At 39.8% G+C, this 18,900-nt stretch overlaps 1 protein-coding gene across 2 annotated transcripts in view; it reads right to left on the bottom strand.

Annotated features, from left to right (window-relative positions):
- The window catches only part of LOC135210712 (uncharacterized), a 156,805-nt gene that overhangs the window by 112,387 nt on the left and 25,518 nt on the right, over positions 1 to 18,900 (bottom strand). For both annotated transcript variants that reach the window (XM_064243480.1, XM_064243479.1), the window contains 2 exons: positions 17,811 to 17,949; positions 1,425 to 1,527 (listed from right to left, as the gene is read on the bottom strand). In XM_064243480.1, the coding sequence (XP_064099550.1) occupies positions 1,425 to 1,527; positions 17,811 to 17,949 (242 nt within the window). The remainder of the gene's footprint in view (positions 1 to 1,424; positions 1,528 to 17,810; positions 17,950 to 18,900) is intronic.

Genomic DNA, 18,900 nt, shown 5'->3' with positions numbered 1-18,900 from the left:
TTGCCGAATAGAACTTAATTCAGAGATATGCCTATAATATATATGGTGAGAATGGTTTTATTACCTTTATTGTCAGTTAATATCATAATGTGAATCTGTTCATGTATGTTGGTGTTTATCGCACTGCAACTAGGCTTAGCCTACCAATGAATGTCATACATATACCTTGAATAGGCTATTTATTATGAAGATATGCCAATAATATATAGGATGAGAATGGTTTTATTAGCTTTATTGTTAGTTAATATCATAATGTGAGTCGTTTCATGTATGTTGGTGATTATCGGACCGCAGCTGAGGCTTAGCCTACCGATAAACATCACATACGCAACACATTTGTCCCGCGATGCTGAGATTCATACCAGCAATGTAGCATGAGAAGCGGTCCAAGAAAAAACCTGTGAATGACTGATTCCGTGATTGCTGATCCGCGACTAAGTGATGCCCCGCTGTATGTAAATCCGTACTACGGCGAAATAATCTTACCTCCGCTCTCAGCTGATTTCTCCAAACTAAAACATTGATAACTTGTTTGTATTTTATAATACTATGGCAATATGAGACTACATACAGTCTTCATTGGATACAGTGAAGTAAATCATAACTTTAAAAGAGCCAAGGAAAAGATGCAAATTCTTCATATTATCTGTATTTTTTATAAAGTACAAGCAGTTTAGTGCTGTACTGTTTTTTTGTTTTTATGGTATTTTTACGTTTCATGGAACCAGTGGTTATTCAGCAACAGGACCAACGGCTTTACGTGACTTCCAAACCACGTCGAGAGAGAACTTCTATCACCAGAGATACACATCTTTAACCCCTCAATGCCCAAGAATCAAACTCGCGGCCACTGATGTGGCAGGCCAACACCATACCGACCAAGCCACTGAGGCTCTTATTTTTTAGTGCTGTAAAAAGTTATTTCAGGGGAAAAAATTTGTCTTCATGACAGGAAATACGGCACACCATGAGGTAACATATGCTAATTAAGAGTCAGTACAGTACTGAAAACATATTGGGCAGCACTAAAAGTCTGATTGATCTGATTTGATTTAATGTAATTTAATTTTTAGCACACAAAGAGGGTGATTAACTTTATAAGTAAGAGCTACCCAGGCAAGAATACCTTTTGATTTGTTATAAAACTACTGAGCACCTGCTACATCTTATCTCCCCTTCAAAAAAAAGCAATAAGATAAATTGCAATTTACATGAACACAATTACATTTTCCAAGAAGTACTTGCAGTATATAAAAATTTATATCTCATTACTACTTTACATCATATCTCACACAACTGCAGTACTACATTGTAACTTACAAGCATGTTAATACCATATTATACATAACAAGATTATCTTAAAAAAATATTAAGATTCAGTGCCAAATAAAAGGAGTGTCAATTCAAAAAGATGAAAAACTTACTCTGGCAACTTTTGTAACTGTTGAAAAACTTCTGCGCATGATTCTCTTACATGATTCAGTGAGAATGTACTTGCCTTATCATGAGACATATTTGCTTCTCTACCTGCAAAGCAAAACCAAGTGTATATTGCAAGAGTAATAATAATATATGCAACTACAATACATAAAAAAAAAATTAAAACACAAGGAAAGCAACAATAGAAATAGGACTTTTACAGAATTTTTATTATCTAAAGTTACTGGAAATCTAGAAAGCAACAAACATAAGGACTTTGAAGCTCCATCCCTTTTCTAGAGTTGCCAGGTGTGGTATTACTAAGCAACAGGTGTCTGAACACTTCAGAAAACTGTACAGTAGAACCTCAAACTTCGAACTTAATACACTCCAGAAGGCTGTTTGAAGTACAATTTGTTCAAAATATGAAACAAATATCCCCATAAGAAATAATGGGAATCAGGATAATTCGTTCCAGCCAACCCAAAATGTCCCCCTTTTTGCATTTTTTCTATTATTAATTAGTTTAAAATGATATTGTTAAGATACAATAAAGTTTGTTCATACTTACCTGGCAGATATATATATAGCTGTATTCTCTGAAGTCCGACAGAATTTCTAAAACTTACGACACACGTAGTGGGAGTTAGGGTGGTTAGTACCCATTCCCGCCGCTGGGAGGCGGGGGTATCAGGAACCATTCCCATTTTCTATCAGATTTCTATCTCCACTGTCTCCTGAGGGGAGGTGGGTGGGTACTAAAAATATATATATCTGCCAGGTAAGTATGAACAAACTTTATTGTATCTTAACAATATCATTTTGTTCATGAAACTTACCTGTCAGATATATATATAGCTGAATCCCACCTTTGGCGGTGGGAGAGACAGAAAAAAGGATTTTAGGAAACATCTAACTGTAGATGATTGACATCTTGGTTCCTTACCTGTTAGCATAGCTGACTTCGTGATTACTGTCACCCAAGCCTGCTTCTGCTTCACTAGAGTTACCAACAAGTAGTGACCTGTGTAGTTGGTGCGCTCTAGATGATCTGTCAACGGGACGGGACCACAACTGTGACTAGACCATGACCACACTTCTGAGGGCAACGAGGCAAAACCACCACCTAAGTTAGCCTAACAACAAACTCCCATATACCAAAGGCTAAAGGAAGGGACGACCGTACTCGGCAGCCGACCCTACAACCATAAACATACAAATATTAAAAACTCACCTACCCTTTTCTATGGGAAAGGATGAGTGCTACCTCCTGCCCCCAAAATAGTGTCTGCGGCGACGTATGGTCCGAGAGAGTTAACAGTTGTTTTCATAGGTCGTTCTCACCTCCCGTAGGTAGTGCGAGGCGAACACTGAGTTACTCCTCCAAAAAAGTAGCACTTAAAATGTCTTTAAGAGCCATGTTTTTCTGAAAGGCTATTGAGGTCGAAATAGCCCTTACTTCGTGCGCATTAACTTTTAGTATCTAAGTCCGCTGTCTTTGCAAGAAGAGTGCGCCTCTTTAATGGTGTTTTCTTAAAAAGAATGCCAGTGCATTCTTGGACATGGGCATGTTTGGTCTCTTGACCGAACACCATAAGTTTTCCGCAGAACCTCGGCAATCCTTCGTTCTACGAATATACTTTCTAAGAGCCCTAACAGGACACAGGACTCTTTCTGGCTCTTGACCAATGATCTCTGCCATACCCTTGATCTCGAACGTTCTAGGCCACGGATTGGAAGGGTTTTCGTTTTTGGCCAGAAACGACATACCCAAAGAGCAGACCGCATTATGCCCTTTGAAGGTCCGACGTGTTTGCTGATAGCCTGTATTTCGCTAACCTCTCTCGCCGTCGCCAGAGCAGTTAGGAATACAGTTTTCTCGTCAAATCTCGTAGAGACGAAGAGGAAAGAGGTTCAAAGCGATTTGACATTAAATATTTGAGGACCACATCCAGGTTCCACGAAGGTAACTTCGGTAGCGGTACCTTGTCGTCTCGAAAGATCTCAATAGATAAGGGAGATCCTTGTTATTAGCGAGGTCAAGACCTCTATGGCGAAAAACTACAGATAGGACGCTTCTGTAGCCTTTAATAGTTGACACTGCCAACTTCAGATCTTGTTTAAGATAAAGCAAGAAGTCGGCGATCTGGCTCACAGAGGTAGTGGTAGAGGAAAACTCCTTTTCTCTTACACCAACTTCTAAAGGCTGCCCACTTCGATTGGTAAACCGCGATTGATGATGGTCTCCTCGCGGTGGCGATAGCTTTAGCCACTGATTTCGAAAAACCTCTCGCTCTGGCCAACTTTTGGATAGTGTGAACGCAGTCAGACTCAGAGCGGAGAGGTTTTGTGCCGGTACTCTCGAAGTGGGGCTGTTTGAGTAGATCTCTCCTTAACAGAAGAGATCTCGGATAATCCACTAGGTAGAACATCACCTCTGTGAACCAGATCGCTGCGGGCCAAAAGGGGGTGATTAAAGTCAACCTCGTCCCCTCCGATGCTGCGAATTTTCTCATCACCTCCCCCAGGATCTTGAAGGGGGGAAAAGCGTAGAGATCCAGGCCCGTCCAATACCCATAGAAGGGCGTCTACTGCTACTACTGCTCCCGGATCGAGAACCGGGGAGCAATACAGAGGAAGTCTCGCCGTCCTTGACGTTGCAAAGATGTCCACTAAGGGGCATCCCCAAAGACCCCCACAGCTCCTGGCATACGTCTTGATTGAGAGTCCACTCTGTCGGCAATAACTGTCCTTGTCGACTGAGGAGATCTGCCCGGACGTTCTCGACTCCGGCAATGAACCTTGTCAATATTGTGACTTCTCTCTCCTTTGCCCAAAGTAGGATCTCTTTCGCTAGAGCGAAAGGGAGAGCGAGAGTGTGTTCCTCCTTGTTTCTTCAAGTATGCCAGGGCTTGTGGTGTTGTCCGAGTTGACTTGAACTACACGACGGGAGACTTTGTTCTGGAAGAACTGGAGCGGCTAATTGAACCGCTGCCAGCTCTTTGAAGTTGATATGCCCAGCAGGTTACTGTTTTCCCCTCTCCAGGTACCTGACACTTCCTCCCCCCTAGAGTGCTCCCCACACCCGTGGATGACGCGTCGGAGAACAACACTAGGTCGGGGTTCTGAAGCTTGAGGGATATGCCCTCTGACAGCTTCCACAGATCGAGCCACCATCTTAGATGGTTCTTCACCTCTTCCGAGATGCTTAACTTCATGTCGAAGTTGTCCTTTTCTGTCCAGCTGTCCGACAGAAAGAACTGAAGAGGTCGGAGGTGTAGCCTCCCCAGGGAAACAAACTTCTCCAGTGAGGAAATGGTCCCCAGCAGACTCATCCATTCCCTCACCGAGCATGAATCCTTCCCTAGAAAGGCCGACACTTTTTCTATGCCTTGTTGCTGACGTTCCTGGGACGGAAAAGCCCGAAAAGCCACTGAATCCATCTGAATCCCCAGATACACGATGGACTGTGTTGGGGTCAGATGTGACTTTTCGAAGTTCACCAGAAGTCCCAGGGACGCAGCTAAAGACAGAGTCGTTTGCAAGTCCTTCAGGCACCGGGTGGGTCTGCGAGGAGGCTCGTATGAGCCAGTCGCTAGATAGAGCGAGATTCTGATGTTGGAAAGATGGAGCCACCTCGCCACGTTCTTCATTAATATGGTGAAGATAAAAGGGGCCGTACTCAGTCCGAAACAAAGAGCCCTGAATTGAAAGACCTCCCTTTCAGTACGAAACCGAAGGTACTTCATCGATTGGGGATGTATCGGGACGTGAAAGTAGGCGTCCTGGAGGTCGAGTGATACCATCCAATCTCCGGGTCTTAAGGCCCCCAGACTGACTGAGGTGTCTCCATCTGAACCTCTGCTTCTCTATAAAGAGGTTTAGACGACTTTTACATCCAAGACGGGCCGCCCCCTCCCGATTGTTTCGGTAAACAAGAAACAATCTGTGTTAAAATCCTGGCGTTGCCAGGTCTAAAAACCTGTTCCACTTGCTCGTTTCTCGAGCATCTGCCTCGAGCAGGGTCGAAAAAGTATCTTTCGCTTTGTTTGAGGATACGATGGGACAAGTCCCTGGGAGTGGAAGTCAACGGGGGCGGCTTTATGAAAGGGATCTTGTAACCCTTCTCTATGACGTCGAGAGACCAGGTGTCTGCCTCTCTACTCTCCAGGCTTCTGCAAACAACTGCAGCCTGGCTCCTACCGGTGACTGAAGGCACGATCTCTCACTTCTTGCCCCTAGACTTGGAAGGGGATCTACCTCTAGGAAGGCTTCTTCCTCGAGAGACGATTCTAGCGGAAGTCCCTCCACGAAAGGGCTTCTGCTTTCTAAACGGTTGGGCTCCTGACGACGTTGAAGGGCCAGCCGGACGTCTCGAAGACTGAGCCAACAGGTCTTGTGTGGCTTTCTCTTGCAGACTAACTGCCAAGATCCTCAACCATAGCTTGGGGGAAGAGATGACTCGAGAAGGGAGCATACAAAAGTTCTGTCCTCTGTGTGGGAGAGACAGACTTAGCCGCAAAGTTGCAATAAAGCGACCTTTTCTTAAGAACCCCTGCTGAAAAATGAGAGGCTAACTCCTCTGAGCCATCCCTGACGGCCTTGTCCATGCATGACAATACACTGGACAGCTCCCCCAAGCTGATCGAGTCTGGCTTACGAGATTGGTTGTCTAAACAGCTCCAAGACACCAGTCTAAGAAGTTGAAGACCTCTAAGGACCTAAACAGTCCCTTCAAAAGATGGTCCAGTTCGGAAGTCGTCCATGATACTTTAGCTGAGGCTAAAAGGGCCCTCCTTGAGGCATCAACCACGCTGGCGAAATCACCTTGAGCAGACGTAGGAACCTTCAATCCTAATTCCTCGCCTGTCTCATACCACATCCCTGCCTTACCGCTAAGTCTAGACGGAGGCAGGGCGAAAGTAGTCCTTCCCTTTGCTTTCCTAGACTCCATCCAGGCGTTAACCTTCCGGAAAGCTCTTCTAGTAGATAACGACGTCTCATCTTCACGAAACCTGGAGACTTGCTTGTCTTCGACGACGAAAAAACTGAGGAGGAGGAGAAGGAGGGAGCAGCAGGCTGGAAAGTATCGCCAAACGAATCACGAAGTAGTCGTGCCAAAACTTGATAATCTGACGAAGCAGACGTAGCAGGTTGTTCTTCATCAACATCCTCAGAAGAACCGCTAAGTTCTCCTTCTTCCCTACCCGAGTGCAAATCCGAAGGAAGAGGCAGAAGTCCTTTAGCTCCAAGTCTCCTATCCGAACGATGAAGAGAAGAAGAGGGTAACGGATCCTTAACAGTCACAGGATCAGGAATCACCTTTAGAGGCGAACGTGCCAAAGCCTCGGGAACAACATCCGAGTGACAGCGAACTTCCACATTCGCGTCCACAGAGCTCTTACTAGAACGTCTACAAGCGTCCATCTGAGCGTCCAACGTAGCGTTCTCTCGAGCGTCCAAAAATCAGCGTGTTCCGGACGAGCGTCCAGCGAAGCGTAACAACGGAGCGTCCATCAAAGAGACTCTTCTAACGTCCCGCAAAGCGTCCTTACGAACGTCCCGCGAAGAAACTTGATCAACTGCCCGACTAGCGTATCGTTGAGCGTCAACACTGTTATGTCGAAGAGGGGCCAAACGCATAGAAGTCCGTCCGACAGCTACAAAATCGTCAGCAGAAGCGTCGAAGTCGGAACGCCGAGCGTCCTCTCTACGGGAAGAGAGAGGAGCATGCAGAGATCTCTCTCTAACCTGGCGTCTAACGTCACCTCTAGACGAACCCTGGGGAGCAAAACGAAGTCTAGAGGGCGAAAAATCAGAAGACGGGGACGAAAGAGGAGCCGTTGGAGAAGACTGCCTAGTTCTTCTTGATAGGAAGTCTATCGTCTTTCCTGCGACGAGGAACCGTCTCCTTCTGCTTTAGTAAAGCGTCCAGTTGCCGTTGCATAGCAATGATGATCTCCGTCTGAGATGTCTCCTTACGCGGAGACGAGCTGCGCTTGTGAGAAGGAGAGGGGCGAGGGGGACGCCTTCTTCCTTCTCCCAGGAACAGCCTTGGCTCTAGAGCGACTGGGGCGCTCGCGGGCGTCATCGTCGGATGACGTCCTAGACTTCTTCTGGGGCGGAAAAGCTACGCTTTCCGGAGAAGAATGCCACTCAGACAAAGCATGACGTGAAGCGTCAAGCTCTTGAAGAGTCCTCTTCAAAGGTCGCGAATCCGAACGAGATTCCCACCCCTTTGCTGCGGGGAGGAGGACGCGTCGGAAGACGAGAAACAATCCTTCAGGATACGTGCTCGAGCACGCTCCTTAGCAGCCTGGGAAGCGTCAACAGGAACTGCTGAAGGGACGTCAGATCGGTGGGGGTCCCCGTAACCCTCCTTCGGCCTTCGACATGCCCTCTCCCTGAGTCCTGGGAGTCCGGCAGAGGTCCCAGCCTAGAGGCGCTATAGGGCCGATCTGACGCCCCCTCCACTTCACTAGGGGCACTATCACTGCACTTATTTTGCCTGTTTTCAAGGGCAAGCACTTTAGATTCAAGCGTCATTCAATGAATCCAGGATAAGCGAAAGGGCATTACCCTCCGCAGACACCACTTGAGGGCCCGAAGGCAACACTACGGGTTGGGTTTAGGGGACACAAAATCTAAAGGAGGGTTAGAAGGGGATACATTAAGACCCTGTCTGCTACCCGACTTACTCCTGGAGGAAGACCTCCTAATCCTATCACGTTCTAACTTATTTACGTAGGATTCATACGTCTTCCATTGTAAATCATCCAAGCTTTCACACTCATTACAGCGCAAATCATATTTACACTCTTGCCCCCTACACCCTTTACACAATGTGTGAGGATCAACCAAGGCTTTAGGAAGCCTAACCTTGCATTCCACTTTCGAACACACCCTGGCACTAGCCGAACTACATCCAGACATATCTAAGGAAAAAATCTAAGCCAAATTCAAAACAGTCCAAGTCACGTATGCCAAGCTATCGATCCAATCAAAAAACCAAAAAGTCAAGAGGATACTCAAGCAATGAAAAGTTTTCCAAAATCCTGAGGCGGAGGTGTGTAAACAGATGTTTACGACACCGGCGACAGAAGAAATCTGATAGAAAATGGGAATGGTTCCTGATACCCGCCTCCCACCGGCGGGAATGGGTACTAACCACCCTAACTCCCACTACGTGTGTCGTAAGTTTTAGAAATTCTGTCGGACTTCAGAGAATACAGCTATATATATATCTGACAGGTAAGTTTCATGAACAAAAGTTAAATTAAGTGTGTAAAGTAATGAAACAGTACATAATATGAAGTCAAATTTTCAAAATTTTATTTTTTCTTTGTACGATTTACGAACTGCTTGGTGAAAATGGCGCCCCGATGGCTGGGGGATGAAGGGAGGAGAGATAGGAACCCTTTGAGTAAACCGAATTGGTTGCAATATGCAAAGGTTAATAAAATCAATTTTATTCATATTGTGTGCGGACAATTGGCCGACAGACAATTGACAGACAGACAATTAGCCGACAGACAATTGGCCGACAGGACAATTGGTCGATAAGACAATTGACCAACAGACAGTTATCCGACAGACAATTGGCCGACATGACAGTTGGTCGATAATGCATACATCGTTACTATACTATACTAAACTACTTATTGTTAAGATTGTTATTCTAAACCACTTATTTTTAAATGCTTTTCTAGACCAAACTTTCATCTTGTTTTTACTAAGTTCATTTTTCCAAGCCCTTCAGTATCAGTCATGGAGTTTAGCAAAACGGAACGAGGAGGCAAAAAACTTCTTTTCAAGGGATACACCTACATTATTGATAGAACCAGAGAATCTAAAACGTATTGGAGATATGCGAATCGTAATATCTGCAATGCAAGATTGGCTAAGATCAACATAATAATTACCAGAACTCCTGAACACTCCCATCACCAACTCCTATTGAAAATCGAGCTTTAAAAGTTAAAGAAGAAATAAAGCTTATTGCAGCACGATCTGAGGAAATGCTGAAGCTCTATTATTGATAGTGCAACTTCAGATATCCCTGTGACCATTTCTGGAGCTTTACCAAAAAAAGGACTCTCAAACGTACAGTGCGACGGAAGAGACCCGGCCTTGAAGAAGATGAGCTATATAAGACTCCGTGAGGTGATAATTTTTTACTCTTTGAAAATGAAGAGGTTTCTATTTACGGAATTTTGAAAAATCTGGAAATCTTATCCAAGAAAACTGCGTGGTTCTGCGACGGGACTTTTGACTCTGCACCTTTGGGTAAGCAGCTATACACAATCCATGAGCTAATTACTGAAAAAAAAAAGTGCCGCTACTTTATTGCTTGACAAACAGTAAATCTGAAGCGGATTATGATTTAATATTTAACTTCATTAAAGAAGGAAGAAATGTAAATGTGACCTCAATTACAGTAGACTTTGAAAAAGCAGCTATAAACGCCATTATACGCAATTTTCCTCACGTTTCTATTTTTGGTTGTTTTTTTTACTTTGGACAGTGTTTGTGGCGCAAGATACAGACTACAGGTTTACAATCGTGGTATAACGACCAAGAAAATACATTTATTGTAAAACAGTTGCAAGCACTAGCTTTCGTACCACCTGATGTACCTATTTTGTTTGAACAATTTTGGAAGATTTCTTGTCTTGTTTTGAGTGAACATGTTTAGGAATCGTGCAGCAAGGTAGACGTAGACGACCTTTATTTGACATTTTGTTATGGTCGTGTCACTACAGTGCTGAACAATCTGCCGAAAACCAACAACTCGCTGGAAGGGTGGCATCACACCTTCAGTAGAAGAGTAAATGTCCATCACCCTAACTTATCAAAATTAACTCAAAAGCTCAGGATTGAACAATCAAGCACAGAAATTCTAATAGAACAGGCATTATCAGGAGCTGATGTTTTAAGGGAAAACAGAAAATACATTCGTATTAAGGAAAAACTGAAAAGACTTGTACTCAACTATGATGTCGAAGATGGTGTGCAATTTTTAAGAGCTTGTGCACACAATTTATCAATTAAATCGGTTTTTTAAATTGAGATAATTTTATGCTTTTATCTTATGTAAGTTTTTATATTTTTTTAATAAAGCGTGTATGTTTTAACCCTTTTTTCAGATCCTTTTTTAGATGTCCTGTCGGCCAATTCTCTATCAGCTAACTGTCTGTCGGTCAATTGTCTTATCGACCAATTGTCCTGTCGGCCAATTGTCTGTCGGCTAACTGTCTGTCAGTCAATTGTCTGTCGGCCAATTGTCTGACTACCATTCACATATTAGACACAAGGGTAGTCAAAGGAATTGCTAGTGTGTGTGTGTGTGTCCGATTGTGTGTCTCGGGGGGAGAGACCTTACAGACCTTACAGTTCGTTCGGGTTGTCCCAGGTCCCTCAGTGTGAGGCACCTCTAATGTCTACCAGAGAGTTGCTAGTACATCTTCCAGTATATTTTGCATCTTCCAATCTTGGATGGTCTGGGATGCAGTTTAGATATTTGTCGAGCTTATTCTTAAACACATCTACGCTCACTCCTGATATATTCCTCAGATGAGCTGGCAACGCATTGAATAGACGCTGCATTATCGATGCTGGTGCGAATTGGATTAATGTCCTGTGTGCTTTCCTTATTTTTCTTAGTATAGTTTTGGGCACTATTAATCTACCTCTGCTTGCTCTTTCTGATATTTTTAGTTCCATGATGTTTTTTCTGCTATTCTTCTATCTGTTCCATGCCTGAATTATCATGCAGCGTTCTCTTCTCCTTTCTAGACTATATAATTTTAAGGATTGTAGTCTTTCCCAGTAGTCAATGGTCCTTAACTTCTTCTGAGTCTAGATGCTAAAGGACCTTTGTATACACTCTCTATTTGTGTGCAATATCCTTTGATAGTGTGGGTACCATATCATATTGCAATATTCAAGGGACTACGAACATATGTTTGTTATAAAAGCAATAATTCATGTGTTCAGCTTTTCTTGTTTTGGAAGCTGCCGTAACAACATTCCCATTTTTGCTTTACATTTTGCCAACAGAATTGCTATTTGATCATTGCATAACATGTTCCTATTATCATCACACCAAGGTCTTTAACTGCTTCCGTTATTTGTGATTGTTCTCATTATTAGGTCCCCTATATGCATATAGCTTTCCTTCTCTGTCTCCATAATTTATTGATTCAAATTTATCAGAGTTAAATACCATCCTATTTACCTCTGCCCAATCATATACTTTGTTAAGGTCTCTTTGTAGAGCGTTCCTATCTTCATCACAAGTAATTTCTCTACTTATTCTTGTGTCATCTGCGAAACTACTCACTACCGAATCCTTAACATTACTGTCTATGTCTTCAATCATAATAACAAACAGTATTGCAGCTAACACCGTACCTTGTGGCACACCGGATATTACCTTTGGCTTCATCCGATTTCTCGTCGTTTGCAATAACTATCTGTTTACTGTTGTGTAAAAATTCTTTTAACCATCTTCCTACTTTATCCACGATATTGTGTTTTCTAATTTTCTTCGCTAATATATTATGGTCTACCTTGTCAAAAGCTTTTGCAAAGTCTAGATAAACCACATCTGTTTCATTTCCGCTTTTCATATTTTTGAATATGTTCTCACGGTGGACTAACAGTTGGGTTTGTGTACTTTTTCCGGGTACGAACCATGTTGTCCCTATATTAAACATATTATTTTTTTTATTAAATGTTTCATAATATTTTTCTTCATTACCCTTTCATACACTTTCATAATATGTGATGTTAGACTCACAGGCCTATAATTACTTGCCTCTAGTCTTGATCCACTTTTGAAAGTAGGGGTAATATAGCTAATTTGTGCTCATCATAAATCTTGCCTGTATGTACACTTTGTCTTAATAATATTGCAAGTGGCTTTGCGATAGAATGAACTACTTTCTTTAACAAAATAGCAGGAACTCCATCAGGCCCTGCTGCAGCTCCATTTTTAATTTCATATTAATAGCCTGCACAATATCAGCTTCATTAATATCTATGTCAGCCTAAATATTAACTCTTTTTCATCCGTTAACTTCTTTGCTCTCACAGTATATCATTATCTTCATTATCTATTCTAGGGGTGAATTCTCTCTTATATCGTTCTGCCAATATGTTGCAAATATCCTTTTTTTCATTCGTTAATCTCCCTTCAATTCTTAGAGGGCCTATTTCTATTCTTCTTTTATTCATCTTCTTCGCGTATGAGTATAATAGTTTGGGGTTTGCTTGATATTTAATAGGGTTTTTTCTTCCAAGTCCCGTTTTTCATTTTCTTTTGATTGTATAATCTTTTGTTCTGCATTTTCTATCTTACATTTTAGTTCTATAACTTTCCATGCATTTTTTTCTTTTGCAAGACCTTTTTTCCACTTTCTGATTTTCTGGAACAAGATCCTTCTGTCTCTTGGTATGCATGACTGATGTTTACTTTTCTTCTTCGGTATATATTTATCCACTATTTTCTCTAATATTTTATATAATATCTCCGTATTTACCCTTATGTCATCGCTTACGAAAATGTTATCCCAATCTTTGTTTAATTTTTCGTTTATTTCTGACCATTTATATTATTACTGTAGAAGTTGTATTTTCCATATCCTTCCCACTTTTTCATTTCTTGCTTATCTCTGTTTTCACTTGCTTTGGAATGGACTGTTAATTCTATGACATTATGGTCTGAAATACTCGCATTATAAACTATCATTTCTCAAACATAATTCATCTTGTTCACAAATACTAGGTCTAAAGTATTTTCCTTTCTTGTTGGCAGGTGATTTATTTGTTGAATGTTGTATTCTAGTAGCATATCTAATAGCTTTTCGAATTGCCTCTTATCTTCTGCACTACTAATTACCTCTTTTTTCTTTTTTAATATGTATAAGTACATCCACAATCTCCTATTCGTTCTTCCAGTCTACGAAAGGAAAGTTGAAGTCTCAAGATAGGAGAATAGTCCAGTCTTTGTGATTTCTACATATATCATCCAATTTTTCTATAATTAAGTCAAACTCTTTAGTATTAGGAGGTCTATATATTACTATGTTCATTAATTTTTCAGATTCAAATTCTACCGCTATTAGTTCACATTCTGCAGTTACTATATTTCTCATATATTTTTCCTTGATTTTTGTCTTTCCCATATATTGCGGTTCCCCTTGATTCCTATTTTTTTCTATCTGATCTATAAGTTTGGAACCCATTTATTTGATCATCATTCCCAGTCTCTTGGGAATACCAGGTTTCACTTATATTCATTATATCTATTTTCTTTTCAATTTGGGTTAGTTCTTCTAAGTACTCTATTTTTCTTTTTGAGTTACTCGAACTAAACCCTGTGCATTCATCACTATGATGGTTTGCGTGTTTTCTCCTTCATCTAATATTGGTAATAATAAGGATTTTCCCATGTCTCTTTCCTGTTCTGGTATGTTGTTCTTTTTTTTATTTCCAGAAATTTTGACATTAAAAAATCCAACTTTTCCATCATATTTGATCTTCCTTCATCATAGTTATTCATTTTATGTCTGAATCTGCAATTTTCTCCGTATCTGCAATACCCTCTTGCATTAATAAATACAGTTATCATCTCTTGAGTAAAATCTTGGAGCTGTTGCTTTGAAATTTTTTGCTGACACCTCTGCATATCTCGTTGATGGCTTGCTTTTTTCTTTTACCTGATATTCTTCATTCCTCTCTTTATTTGTTTCTTTCTTATTTTGGATTTTATTACTTGATTGGTTATTTATTTGATTATGATTCATGGCTACAGGGTGCATATATTTACATTTTTTGTCGAACTTACATCCTTTTCCTTCTTTTAGGTTTTTGCATATTTTTGGATGCAGATCTCTGTAATCATCCTCATAGCCATCTAGGTATGCACATTTACCATATATTTCATAGTTGTGACATACCTTTAGGATGTTTGTAGTAAACATTTCTCCAAATCTGCAATTCCCTCTTTTCAAAAGGTTGCAGACTTTGTCTTTTTTGTCTATTTTTTTCCTCTTTCCCGTCATTGTGTAGATCTGGGTAGAGCCTCTTCGGGATTTTCTTTTGTGTTGTCATATTGTAATTTATTTCTTCGTAGGTATGTTGCTTTATTGCCTCATATGTAGTATCAATGAGTATCTCTGCATCCATACTTTTATCTTGTTCTTTGTTTTCCTTATTTTTTTCTGTCATTTCAGTTTTGTTTACTTCTTTTCCGTTTTCCTCTTATTCTTCTTCCTCTTCTTCTTCTTCTTCATCCTCAACTATTTGTACATTCAATCTTGATTTAATAACATTGTCTATCCATGATAGACATGTTGAGCAAAATATTCTTGTATCTTTTCTCATATCTTGCATTACCTCAGCACACTGTGGATGGGTCGGAATGTTGCATGCAGCACATTTTCTGATTAGGTTTTGTGGATTAACTATGCTATACCACACCTTACACAGGTTGCATGCTTTTGGCATTCTTTTTCCTAATGTATCAATTAGGATATTCACAAGGTTCACCTTATTCATTTTCTTTGTCGGAATATGTTGGTTTATGTATATTTTCTTTATGAGTCTCTTGACCACTTGGATTTTATTTGGAACTTCTTCAATTATTTTCAAGATGTTTTCAGTTGATGGTTCCAGTTAGAAGGATTATATCCTTCTAATATATCTATGAATGCTTTTGTATCTTTTTGGTTAGGACTGTTGCTGATCTCTAGATGAGAAATGCCAGTTCCCTTCCTGCTACCTCATCGTATTGCGAATTTGCCAAGCAAGCTAAATCTAGCCATTTTTTCCCGCAGTTGGAACTTACTGCCATCTTGTTCTGATTTACAGTATTTCACTTGATAAACTAACTTAGAAGACGCTTTATCCTACTATTTTCACACTAATCTTATCACCGATAGTTCATGAACACTTCTAGATATTTCTCAAATTCTAGACGTATGTTAAACTTGTGATATCTGTTGATTAATCTGACTTCGCGCAGGAACGTCTCACCAAGCAAGATGGCTACTGAGAGAGAGAGAGAGAGAGAGAGAGAGAGAGAGAGAGAGAGAGAGAGAGAGAGAGAGAGAGAGAGAGAGAGAGAGAGAGAGCGCATAATCAGCATGTTTACACTTGGATCTTAAGCGCACCAAAGAGATTAATTATGCCACAATACATGAACTTACTGTTGGCAAATGGCAGACTTTTAAAACAAACATGAGGATTTTGCAAACTAATAAGTAACAAGTAAAGACTGCAAGAAAAGGAAAGAGATCAAATAACTTTTCATAAGGAAGCTGTTTAAACAAACAATTGAAGGCATGCAGACCCTGAAAGCGGCGCCAGTTTGTTTATTACAGAGCCGAGTTACTTTTACAGTAGTAAAAAATTGTAAAAAGCAAATGTCACCAGATAGGTATTTTACCATAAAAATTAAAGTGATTTGGACAGATTGAGTGTAAGTAAAAGAAATGGGTGAATTATCATCCCAGCCCAGCTGGTAAGTCTGTGGGAAGCAGAGCCCTTCTTCCCTCTCTCTTTCGTCTCACTCAGCGCACCCAACACTGTAGTATTGCATTTGATTGTTTTAATGTTTTATCATTATGTTAAATTTATTGTGAAATTACATTTTATTTTTTTATGTGAATTGGTACTGCTTTTATGTATATTTTATAGTAAAGATTTTACTGTCTTCTCTCCTCAACATTTATGGTCAATTAACTTTTTTTCCCTCTCTTTTTTTTCTCTTTTGCATAACTCATATTTGATCATTACATTAAATTTGTTGGGAAAATCCCTTTTTTATGTGGAATTTTATTGCTTTTACATACAGTAAATATTTTAACTCTCTCTTCTCCTCCTCTCCTCAACACCAACTCTCCCTAGTTTAGTCTCAAACCAGCTGGGTGTGACATCACCTTGGTTACGTACGATTTTATACATCTTTAATGCTAAATGTTATATTGATAGCTATATGTTATATTAATTGCTTTATACTTATATTTATTTTGTCGAGTATGGCTATATATTGTAAAAGAAAATTTTTTTTTAATACTGTTTAACTTGTAAGACCCAGTAGGCCGTCAAATACAAGTATAAACTAGATAATCAGTCAGTTCGAAGTACGGGCCATTTGTTTGACAAACTACAAAATTTTCTCAAAAATCTCGTTTGAAAAATGGAAAGTTCGACATAACTGTTCAACAAAAGAGGTACCACTGTGTCTTCAATTTTCTTGTCAATAGTATGTATGGTGCCACAATGTGCCAAGTTTCAGTTATTGGCACCATAAGTCCCTTAAACCACTGAGTTTCCGTTAATGGCAGTTTTCGCTTATCAGCACCCCACCGAGAACAGACACCCCCCCACCAACAATAACCGGGAACTGCCTGTATGTATGTATGTATATGTTATTCGAGCTACAAATGTCCTTTAATATGTAATTCGCTCTACCTCAGAATTAATATATTTTCATATAATATAGTAAACCAAAGGGGAATTTTTTAGTTGATAATAATTTTGTCCTCTCGTGGGTTCGAACCATTGCCCAGCGGACAGTGACGTTAATTATCAACTAAAAAATTCCCCTTCGGTTTACATGAAAATATATTCCGAGGTAGAACGAATTAGATATTAAAGGACATTTGTAGCTTGAATAATTTATATGAATCACAGTATAGTATAAATAAATCCATGAAGGAAAGAGAAACGATGGAGTTCTGCAAGGCCTCAGTAAAGGAAAAGAAGTCAAAAGGCCTTGCAGAACACATCGTTTCTTTCTTTTACTATTATATATATTTATCACGTTCCATATTTTCGTAATTCAGTTATACATATAAAATATTTCTCTATATATTAAGTGTGAATGGGTATTTCAGTTGATTGTCACCTACATCCATGAAAAGTGGGCAATGAGAAAGGGTAGAAAACTCAAAATACTTTTTGTGATAAAACTATACTAAAATAATCAGGTATAGGTATTTTTAAGAGGGTTTTCTTGTGTTTGAACTAATTTGAACAAACAAAATAGGCAGTTCTAAGCATTTTTTTAGGGGTTTTACGCATTCACAGATTTTAGCTATTCATGAGGGGGGGTCTGGTATGCATCCCCTCCGAATAAGGAGGCCCACTTTAAGTCACAAAAGATCTCAAAGTTCAATATTCTTTTCTTGTTTGAGTAAAATCATTTTAAAAACTCCCTTTCATAGTTTGTACCTTGTAAGATGCTTCACAAAGTTTAATTCCACTTAATAGAGCACATACCCAGTTGAACAATAAAGTAGTCTTCAAAATTGTAAATGTGTCAACTGAAGTAAATATTTAGATGAATAATCAAAACAAACATTTATGGTATTTCAACTTACTAATTGATGCAAGGAGAGCTGCTGTTAGTGTTTCATGATGAACCACTGACTTGAAACTTTCCTCAGCAATATTTTCATACGTGCAAGAACTGTTTACTGATGAACTAGGCAAAATTGACTGCAATTTCTTGATGTTAACCTTTAAATAAAAAAGAAAACTTTGCCTGACTAGAGGGTTCACAACAATAAGATTAAAAACACAATACAGCACAGGATAAAACAACTTTCAGATATAATGCTAATTATAACCAACTACATATTACAAACATGACCAGTTTTGTAAACAAAAATATTTCTAAAATATAAGCTATGTGGCAGCAAAGACATTGTACTGAACATAAAAAGGTATGAGGTGCGGAGATGGCTCTAATACTTGATAATTATTATTTTGCCCCATGATATTTGAACAAATTTTGCTGGAAAGCGTTAAAATCACTTGAATGGGCCATACATGACCATATGGCAATACAGGCAGTACCTGGGTTACGACGGTCTCGGCTTACGACGTTCCAAGGTTATGACGCTTTTCAATTATATTCATCAGACATTATTTCCAGGGTTACGACGCCTACAACGCTCATTTGGCAGATGAAATATGACACCAAAAATGCAAAATAATCAATATTTGAAGGTTTTTTTTTTTAATGAAAAATGCCATAAGAATGCAGTTTACATAGTTTTCAATGCACCCAAAGCATTAAAAGTAAGGTTTCCTTAGGATTTTTGACGATGTTCCGGCATACGACGATTTTTGGTTCACGACGCATCTCAAGAACGGAACCTCCGTCGTAACCCGGGGACTGCCTGTATTTACCCTTAAATATTTCCAGGGATTGTTACTGGCTTTAGTTATCTTTTCCAATATTATGTAAGTTGTAATTGTAATTTTGCAATGTACAGTACAAAAAAAATATTATACAAAATAAGTACAGTCCTCCCCCATTTTTACATAGGAATAGGTTCCAGAACCTACCCCGTAACAACAAAATCCACAGAAATGCAAAAAACCCCTTTACACGCTTATAACTGCCAAACACCTTGTACCCCTTAAACTAACATCATTATAACTGCCTATTTTAACATTTTACTG

The sequence above is a fragment of the Macrobrachium nipponense genome, chromosome 4, assembly GCF_015104395.2.
Source record: "Macrobrachium nipponense isolate FS-2020 chromosome 4, ASM1510439v2, whole genome shotgun sequence".
NCBI lineage: Eukaryota > Metazoa > Arthropoda > Malacostraca > Decapoda > Palaemonidae > Macrobrachium > Macrobrachium nipponense.
This window is presented reverse-complemented; position numbering and strand designations above follow the sequence as displayed.